The 10,635-nt window shown below is 31.9% G+C and overlaps 1 protein-coding gene across 1 annotated transcript; it reads right to left on the bottom strand.

The window, feature by feature from the left end:
* Positions 1-283: 283 nt before the first annotated feature.
* Positions 284-4,499, bottom strand: LOC121236130 (syntaxin-71-like). Its single transcript, XM_041132642.1, has 9 exons — positions 4,146-4,499; positions 3,521-3,646; positions 3,050-3,218; positions 2,886-2,971; positions 2,521-2,589; positions 2,388-2,432; positions 2,142-2,204; positions 1,942-2,018; positions 284-525 (listed from the first exon to the last, which is right to left on the bottom strand). The coding sequence occupies exons 1-9, from the start codon at positions 4,299-4,301 to the stop codon at positions 513-515; spliced, it is 804 nt and encodes a 267-aa protein (XP_040988576.1). The 5' UTR covers positions 4,302-4,499; the 3' UTR covers positions 284-512.
* Positions 4,500-10,635: the final 6,136 nt, after the last annotated feature.

The raw sequence follows: 10,635 nt of genomic DNA, 5'->3' as shown, positions 1-10,635 counted from the left end.
AAGTAATTATTAAGTAGTTTCGAAATGCAATTGCATGGTTCTTCTAACCTATCATAAGATTGACATATCATTAAAAATTAGTGATGTAAATAATTTTAATGAAACGTCATCTTTCGATTGAATTAAAATACCATATTTTCCATACTCTTGGAGCATTTAATAATATTTCATATTAAAGAGACATTGTTTTGAGAACACCGGGGAACCCGGCGGGGCGGGGCGGGTCGTCACAGCAGGCAGAGTCATGCTATGTATGAGAAGGAGAGAGAGAGAGATATGCACATTATCAGACTTCTTTGGTAAGTAATAAATATTTATTGATAAAGAAGTTCTTAAGCTCCTCCATCTTCCACTCACAGATCTCGAGAGTGGAAAGTATCACACTTACAGTAACATTATACAAAAAAGAGATGCACATTGTATGTATGTACAGGAAATGCTAGAGAGTCACAGATAATCCCATTACAGCAAGTGCAGGATAAGCAGTGGTAGGAGTTGCCAGGACACCCATATCACTTTAACACGCTGCAAATATGCAATACCTTTGTCAACATGTTCTTTCTAGATGGCAACTGAAAATTCCAGTGTCTCTCTCTAACAAAGAGTAAATAAAAATGGGACACAATGGACATAGGAGGACAAACGCGAAAACAGGGGACTTGGAAATGAATAAAAAGGCACAACCTTAAAACTACCTACCTCCCACATGATAAGGTGGCATTGTCCATCAACCTTTGTATGGTTTTTTTTTTTTTTTAAAAAAAAAAAAGTAATAAATGATCCAAGGGTGATAAAAAGTGCTGCATTTACAAAGTGGGATAGGAGTGTAATAAATAGCATTACTCTATATTTAAGTGCCTATCTGATGACATTTCCAGAACACACAGATGTCACATATCAGTTCCATTAATATCATCATGACTTCAGACATTTCACCTAGGTAAAGCTTTTTTCCTCTTAAGGGAAGAGAGAAACCATACAAAAACTTTGGGGAATTTTTTTTTTTTTAGGGGGTGGGGGTGGCAGGGCAATGGGCGGGCACTGACTACTGAGGGCTAGTTTGGTTAGACTTCACTACTATTCATTATTTTATTACTACTTTTTACCTACTTTTCACTACTATTTAATATTCTATCATTCCTTTTTTACTACTATTCACAGAATATCTGATATTACCTCACTACTCAAACGTAACCTAAGTCTCCCGTATGCCTTAAAAGAAGATCAAACGTAGTAATTTCAGTTCCCCTATAGTATTCAATGCATCAGAAACTTGTTACCGAAGCAATTGGGCAGTCTTCCGACCCCATTGCAAGCCAAAGGGTGAAATAAACTAACGAAGCAAGCAGGTATAAAAGAAAATGAGAGAACTGCAGTACTGAATCACAGTAGGCAGTAGTTCCGCCCTTGAAAAGCTGTGTAATGTTGGTCCCTCAAAAAATTTAGAAGTTTCTTCTTAGCTTCCTCTAAATTATTTAAAAAAAAAAAAAAGACTCGAGATCACTCCCAACATGAATGGATGTATATACATCTAAATTTAACTAGCCAGGCAAAGTTTACTTTCCAAAAAGTTAGAGTATGTAATTTATTTTCTTAGCTTTGTGATTAAATTTATCATGGGCATAGTCCGGTCTCCCTAAGGGAAAAGTTCTGCCTCTACCACTGGTAACAACAGGAGGAAGATCTACCATTGTCATGGAAAACAAACTTTTAAAAAATTGTTACTGAAAAATGGTGGAACTGAAATTTCATCCAGCCTGATTTGAGCAGTGCACTTGTACCATTTTCCCAATGTGCATCTCAATGGCTGCTAGTAGTATATGAATAGTAGTGAGTAAATTTCCATCTACTATGGGGTTATCCAGATACAAATTTGTGGAAGAATATGTACCAAAGACTAATTCAGATTTTTAAGCTGATTCAGTAAGATAGGGAGCTTACTTGTATAAATAGGCAGCAATTCCTAAAATTATGCACAAGAGAATGATATCAATGCAAAAGTTGCGGCTGGACCTCAGCTGAATAAAACAAAAATGCGCACAGAAAAGGATGTGAGGTAGGGAAAGAGAAACGAGGGATGGGGTATTCTCTGAAAAAATGGACGAAAAATCTAAACTTCAAAATTGCATAAATTCATCTACCTGGGTTACAGTTTCCTTGAGCCTCACATTAGTGTTTTTAAGGTCAGCGTTTGCTCTATCAACCTGAAATGATGTCACAACAACATTACTTAACTTAGTCAAGATCCTGCAACTCTTTTTGACACTTCAATAGGGAAACAACAGGGAAATTCGCATCAACCTAGTCAACCGTAAAATTAGATAGAGAATTATCTGAGAGGGATTGATGCAAATTCTTCCATTAATGGACAGAAGGATGGAGATTACCTTATCATCTATTTCATCCATTAATGGCAGTTGTCTGTCCACTTCCTGTGCATCAAATTCACATTATCACAGAAAGAAGAATTTGATTTAAGCAACTTTTTAACATGTGGGGGAGAATGGTAAGAGAACATACCTCATTGATGTCACGTGCCATGTCTTTCAATGTGTCCAATCCTTCAGCTATAACATCCAAACCTTGATCCTGTATGAAGTCAAATTTATCTTACAGGTACTTTGTAAGGGTTGGCACTGCTGGTTACTTAGATAAAAATGTAATCCAATAAAGGCTTGGACATCAGGAAAGGAAAAACACCAAAAACATACAGACCCTAAGTAGTTCTTTCGAAAAGCATGCCATTAGCCATTAAGTGAGGTCAAATCCCAAGCTCATTAAAGAAATGAAAGAAGAGGAGTAACTATAATAAAACCACAGCTAACCAATCTCTCACCACTAGACATACTTAACAATCACTGTTTTATGACTTTATCCATACTTGCCTGTTTCATTCTTCGCATTTCATACTCCTGCCTAAACCGATCTGATTCTTCAGTTTGTTGAAAGTACTCACGATCAAATCTTCCATCTGGTATAATATGTTTTCAATACAATTAGTTGACAATGATTGCATGTTTATAAGAACCGAGGTTAGAAAAATTGTTACCTGAAGTGGTGTCAATTTTGATTCCAGTATATGAGGCAGAAGCTGTCCAACCACCAGGTTCTTTAGTTCCACTAGTAGTAGATCCATCAGGAATAGCTTCAATCTTCTCTTTCAGTGCAGAAACTAAATCGTTTCGAGCCTCAAGCTCTTCTTTTGAAAGCCCTTTGACCTACAAACAGTTTTGTGCATGGCAACATGAGACACCATTACAACCAGTAGGCACAAAGTAGAGTCTAGGAAAAGATAAAAAGAAAATATTACAAAAAGAATATAATGGTTTCCCTTCTTAAACCCACAAAATACTCAAGAAATCTTGCAATTTGCAATGTAGGAGTATAATATAATAAGTAAAATGGATCTAATCAACGAAAAAAGAAGAACAAAAATCCCCAAGTTCAGCTTAAGTAATCTACACACACCCCACAACAACTGGAGATTATAGAATAAAGATAAATGAAAAATGCATTTAACCTTTTTAAAAGCAAGTCTCTGCAATTTAGGGAGCTCCTCAACCAAACGAGCTTTGGTTCGTCGAATCTCCGCATTCATAGCAATGGCAGTTGCCCTGTTCTTCTCTGTGGCAGCCACCTCTGATTTCTGAAAAACCGAAAGTAAACTAAAAATCATATAATTTCCAATAATACAACAAGTTAGAATTTCCAATTCTTCATTTCTCAGTTTGTGGCCCACCAAAAGCAGAACTGCAGAAACCTCTACTCAAAACGTAGCCTCCTACCATTTCTGCCTTAACTAAGAAGTTTATCAAATTCCAAACTTCAAAATTCAAACTTTTATCTTCTTCTCCTTTACCTTTACATAGATTTTCTTTCTTAAATACACAAGCAGAGCATAAGGGTCCCCACTTCATCCCCAAAGAAAAACATTAACAAAAAAAAAAAAAAAAAAAAAAAAAACCCAGCAAGCACCCTCTACATGAAACATGAAGTCCAATGTTTCATATTGTTCAATTTTTAGCATTTCTTTCAATTTTCGCAGCAACCAAACAGAGCGTGGAAACATGGAAAAGTCAAGAAAACAACAACCCTTCTTTCATCCCACACCACCACTAATAATACACACGGTCACACACAGAGACCTGGAGGGCTGCCGCGGCTTCGGCCTCGACGACGGTGTATAAACGAGCAAAAGCATCGTCCCCGGAAACATTTGCATCCTTGTGCTTATCAACGTCGTACTTGTCGTACCTCTGGCAAATCGCGTCGACCCGTGTAATTAAATCTCTGATACTCATTCCCTCTCAATTACTCAGAATTTCTGAGCCGTGTCTCTGTATCTGTGGGTTTTTGTGGGGTTACTGGGTTAGGGAACGGAGATAGAAAGAGACAGAGTAAAGTTATGGGGTTACGAGCTATGGTGTTGACCGCTTTAGACGTGAATATAACGTTTATAATTTACCTTCCCAGGCTCGCAGCGTTGACACTTCGGAGTTCGGAGAACTCAGATGCTCTACAACATTTTTTCTTTGTCGCATTTAATTATTGGCAGTTGCCACCGGACGTCTGCGCTATACATCATTCTCATGAACAATCATATACCATAACATTTTATACAACACATTATATAATAATATATTAAATAAAAAATATTTTTATAAAATTATATTACTTTTATAAAAATACTGCTTATTCAACGCATTGTATTATATAAAATATTATGAGTACATCATTTTCCTATTTTTATTCCCATCCACACTTTATCCGTACATTTTTTTAATAAAATATAAATACTTTTATAAAATATAAAAAATAATAATGGATAAAAACAATTATTCATTTTAAAAAACATACTCTCAAAATAAATTTCTCGCAAGTGGCTGATAAGTTTTTTTTTTTTTTTAAATCCTCTCATCCTGATAGAAAGTTATGAATAAAATTTTAAATTTCGTTTAGATAATTATGATGATTTAAAGCATTGAAATAAAATATTTGAGGACATTTTAGTTGACGTTTTGAGATAAGATATTATATATCTCTTTATATATATATATATATATATATATATATAAAGTGTCTATTTAACAGAAATTATTGGTTTAACATTTTTTTTTTTTCATTAAAGTTAAAGAAATTTGTCAATTTATCCGTTATCTATAAAATTCTCATCTGTCAGCCATCATAAAAGCAATCTCGGTTAAAAAAAAATAGAAAATAAAAAACAAAAAACTCTTCATATTTATTCTATTCAGGCATATTCATGCATCTGTAAAAAAACGCAGCAACTATCATCGGGAATGAAAGAAAAATAAAGATTTACGCTGACAGAACAAATAATATATTTATTTCTAAACAGTAAAAAAATTAGAGATTAAAATAAAAAAACTTTGCATATTCTTCGGTTCAGGCAGATTCATGCATTTGGCAAGATAATGAAAAATTGTCATTAAGTTAGCATCAATTGCTATAGAAGGTGCTATACGTGCCAAAAAACGCTGCACATGGAAAAGGTCTGGGGGTTAGTCAATTACTAGCCTTTTCCTCCTGCAGATTGTTCTTTATTACAGGTGATTTTTTGAGAAAAAAAGTTTTGCTTCTTAATTTTATTTGTAATTTCTTATTTTCCCATTTATTTTATGTTTGAAGTATAGTATTTTATGCATTTTTTCCCCTTTTTTTACTGCAATGCTTATTAATTTGTCTCATGTCTTTTTGGTTGAGTCTGGACATTTTTGCTTATAATCTTTGTAAGTGTATGTTGTTATTTATTTTGTAACGTCATTTGTTCTATAATTCTTTCTCTATTTTATCGAATTGTGAGTGTTTTGAATAAGTTATTATCACAAACTGTGTTTTGGACAAGTTTGATAGAAATGATTTTTGTCACGAATCAAGCAAAACACACAATATATACAACCTAAGAAAAAAAAAAGGAACAACAAACCAACACCCATCAACACGCATTAGTTGAAAAAAAATAAACAGTTAAAAGATCTAAACGAATAGATATAGATCTGTCAGTATACAAAAAAAATAGGTGTTGAAATTTCTCGGTTCTAGACTAAAACATCTATATTTGATATTGTTTGCGAAGAACAAGAAAAAGAAAAAGAGAGCTTTCAAGCAAGAGAGAGACGCAAAATAAGTTAGGATTATAACATATTTCAAAAGTAAAAAATTTCAATTAAGTCTTTTATGGCTTCCTCTCTTCCTTTTTCTTTTTTTTTTTTTGTTTGGGTGAATGGTTATTAAACTTCTTAAGTTTTTTTTTTTTTGTTCAGGTCTTTTGGTTGAGTCTGAACATTTATGGTTATACTCTTTGTAAGTGTATGTTGTTATTTTTTTTATTACGTCATTTGTTATATAATTCTTTTCCTATTTTATCGAATTGTGAGTATTTTGAAAAAGTTATTGCCACAAACTTTGTTTTGGACAAGTTTGACATAAACGATTTTTGTCAAAAACCAAGCAAAACATACAATATATATAACCTAACATAAATTGTGAGTGTATTGTAAAAATCATCTAAAAAAGCATCTAAAAAACAAATTTCTCATGGAATTTTCTCTTTTTGAGTTATTATTTTTGTGTTTAATACTGTGTTTGTGACTTCATTGGTGTTGTGTTTAAGGACGATATTGTATTCGAACATAATCAACAATAAATCGATAATATATTTTTAGAGAAATATTTTATTTTTTCAAGATTATAGACTAATAATAAAAAATTTTTGATAAAAAATTAGTAAAAAATTATAAATAAATTAGTTCTCAACAAAAATAAATAAATATAAACTAAATAAACGTGCATTTGCTTTCACCTAGTATATATATATATATATATATATAAAGAGCATCGTGACTCAGAGTAGTGACCGATAAGACTAATTAGCTTTTTTATCTTTTTATTATTCTTTTATATATTTTTTTATACTCTCAATTTTTTTTTAAAAAAAAAGAAAAAATTTATAAATTTATTTAAAAATACTTCATTAACAATTAAGTAAAAATATATATAATAAAAAATTTAAAACATCAATTGGTGACTTTTTTAGTGCTGCATCATGGATGCAACATTTTCCTATAAAAGAACTTATATTTAATAGAATATATATCTACTATATATATAAAAGTGCGAATGAGGTATCAACAGTATTTTCGTCTAACAATTTTTCTTCGCATTTTGCCCTTATTTCTAATCCCAAATTTCTATTCTGTCTGGCTGTATTTCCTCTCCCCCATCCAACAGCCCCTTTCCCCTTGTGTTTCTCTTGGCTCTTCCCAGCCACAGCAGCCCACCGTCGCTCATCGCTAGCCACCACTGCACGAGCTTCCCTTTCCACCAGCGACCGCCTCTCACGACCTTCTTTATCTCTAAAGATAGGGTGTCCTAACCACCCAACAGTTATTCCATTCCCGGTCTCCATTGAGCCTGCTCTGAATAATCCCTCTTTTGCTGGATTATTACTGATGTAATCATAAAAAGCTAATTTTTTTATCGTTATCAAGATTTTTTTTTTATTTAACATTCAATTTTTTTATCCTAATTCCATTGAAAAATATTGTATTTCTATAGATACTGTTTATATCCCTATAATTCAAAAAAATTTGAATTCTCAATTCTCTATGACGCTTTGGGGATAAAATATTTTCAAGAACAAGCAAATCATAATTATTTTTGTCTATATTTCCAGTCATTTTTTGATGTATTGCAATGGATTCATAAAAATTCTTTTTATTCATGTTAGCATAGCCATAACTTTTTTCTAGGTATCTTTGATTAATTTGGTGCTTATTCTTATGAACCAATGAAATACCTATGGTTTGATATATATAAAATTGTTCATCATTTTTTACAAACAAACGAACTGGTTCGATAATAAATATTCATCTTTTTATCAATTCTGTAAGAGTTGAATAGCGGATATAGCAATTTCGTTTGGATTGTTCAGTCTAAGGAGGAGGCAATATACTTTGATGTTATTGATTATTCTTTGATTTAAAGAATCATTCCATCTCCATTGAAAACGCAAATACTTTTTTAAGAAAAACTCAAGCTCTGCTTTTATGTTAGTCTTGTATTGCTTTTATTTCTACGTTTTTTTTAGAGCTATTGGAATCTTCTTCATTTTGTATTTTTTATTTTTTTAAAAAGAAGAAATATCTGCCCCAAATCTTATATTCTTCACTTTGATTTTAATTCAACCTAAACGATGCATGCCCACGTTAATTATTTCATGCACTTAATTAATTTCAACGCATATTAGAAACAATTGTGATTTTTTTTTCCTTAAACAAAAAAAGAAAAGAAAAGAAAAGGAAAAAAGATATAGATATCTTTTAATTGAATTCGATGATTCATAATTTCATACAACAGAAGTACAGAACTCCACAAAGTGACGAAATAGTTAACTTAAATAATATCCTAAGAAACTGAGGGAAAGTATTTCCAAATGATTTTTATATATATTTTTTATTTTTTATTTTTAAATAATAAATTTAACTTATTATAAAAATTTATTTTTTAAAAAATTTCTATGTGGTTGTCCTACTTCTCAAGAGCTATCATTTTTACGACATAATCTCACTTACTTTAAGCAATTATTTATTGCAAAAAATAAAAAATCATACCAAATAATATAATAAATACCCTAAAATAAATTTGACATATTAAAATATCCGATTAAAGTCTATAGAAATAATGAAATGTTGTTTCTAACTTTTTAGCACGCAAACATTGAAGACAGAGGGAGGGACAAAAAAAATCATTAGCAATTCATTTCTTTATTGAATTCTCTAATTTTCGAGTGATAGCAATAATTTTTTTTTAGCAGTGAGCACGATAATGATAATTGATAAATTTACTTGTGTAAGTAAATAAATAAATAAAGTTCGTAGGATTCAGGAGGGAATGAAGCTTTGATATAAAAGAGATAACTCACAAGACCACCAACATTTGAAATTTACGATACACAGTGAGCCACCGATGCATGCAGTCAATCTCAAGGGACGCCGGAGGCCTTCCACAGTCCAGATCGGCAACATCTCCTTCACCTTGAAGTTCCATTACATGTCTCGTGCAAATTGTAATAAAGCAACTGAATATGACTGCAATGAAAAATTTGTATGTTATAATTGCAAAAACATGAGCATCTCATAGCCATAGTAAATCATTTTATCTCATCATTTTAAATGATCATTCCTTACATGATAAATATAACATAGTAATTGTTAAAATTATGCAATTACTAATATTCTCATTAATTTTAGCTGACGAGTCTATCCAGAAGTTGAGAAAGATATTGGATGTATAGTGGTTGTTATCTTTGAACTAATAGCAAAAGAAATATTGATTTATACAATTGTTGATCTCTTCAAACAAACAGGCGAGGTAGAAGGTTTAATGTACTTTGTCTTTATATTTTTTCATTATTACAGGAGCACCTATCATATTTAGCAAATATTGCAACTACAGTTTCAGAAAATGAATGGATTATGTACTTGCGCACAGAAATGAATCAACATAAACAATTGCGCTAGAATAAACTCAACGTACTCTATGCCATCTTATAAATCAAACTATGTCATAAACACTCAAAATCTATTCTTCTTAAACTTCTCACTATTGTAATTATATATTTAAATAATTAAGACATTAAATTGTATGTAAAGTCTATACTTCTTTCTTCACTTTATATGTTTTGTTCAATTTTTGTTTAAATTTCTTTTTTCACCTTCTCATTTACTATTTTATACTTTTTTAAGTTTTTTCTTTATATTTATCAACTGGGCATATGTGCAGCGCATGTTGCCCTTACTAGTATATATATATATATATATATATATATGCGTGTGTGAGTGTGTGTGTGTGTGTGTGTCATATGTGTATGTATGGATAAAGCTATGCCCACCGCTTCAACGTCCTGCTTCATCCATCCCACTTGACGTGGCAGCCCATGTGAAAAGATTTAAAAGAATAAAAAATTTCCCCTTCTTCAACTTCCCTCCCAAAAATGTGAAGCAACCCCTTTGAAGAAGCCCTTTTTTCTGAAAACATGAAGTAGCTTTTCGCTCTCTTCCCTATTTCTCAAAAACATAGTTAAAGTTAAGGCTGTTCAAATGATCCATTTTCGGTACCCTATTGAACCTTTTGCCATTCTAGTGCCCGCTTCGATATTTTGGTACTCGTTTGTTAAACAAGAAAATTTCTTCTTTAGTCTCTGTGATATGTTTTGTTGAGAAGTTTTTATGCACAATAAAAGTGGGGTAGTTTCAGAGTTTAAATGAAAGAGTATGCTCAAATGGAATCCCAAATTTATTAGTTGACATAAACTTAGAACACATTCCATAGAGGTCTCCACCACAACCATTCAATGTAGTTACCACAATTTCAGCTTCTTGCAAAATAGACTAAGCTTACATGATCTCTTCATTAGATTCCTCTCCTGTGTCTGAACACTACTAAGATCTTTATAGATTTGCTTCTTTTGCTCATAAAATTTTCTTAGCTTCAACTCTATTTTTGCATCAGACACTTCTTTATTATCATTCCCCTTATTACTATCAGCTTCCAAAGAATTCTTAAGGTCAGCATTTCCATCCCTTAAGTTAGCACGCTTTGTTTCATAAAACG

This window comes from Juglans microcarpa x Juglans regia, chromosome 1D, assembly GCF_004785595.1.
Source record: "Juglans microcarpa x Juglans regia isolate MS1-56 chromosome 1D, Jm3101_v1.0, whole genome shotgun sequence".
Lineage (NCBI taxonomy): Eukaryota > Viridiplantae > Streptophyta > Magnoliopsida > Fagales > Juglandaceae > Juglans > Juglans microcarpa x Juglans regia.
This window is presented reverse-complemented; position numbering and strand designations above follow the sequence as displayed.

Excerpts from the sequence above, each read along its gene's own strand:
- LOC121236130 (XM_041132642.1), bottom strand. The coding sequence starts at position 4,301 with ATGAGTATCAGAGATTTAATTACACGGGTCGACGCGATTTGCCAGAGG. Across the intron at positions 3,647-4,145 it reads AAGCCGCGGCAGCCCTCCAG|AAATCAGAGGTGGCTGCCAC; the intron begins GTCTCTGTGTGT and ends TCGGTTTTTCAG. Across the intron at positions 2,019-2,141 it reads TCAAGGAAACTGTAACCCAG|CTGAGGTCCAGCCGCAACTT; the intron begins GTAGATGAATTT and ends TGTTTTATTCAG.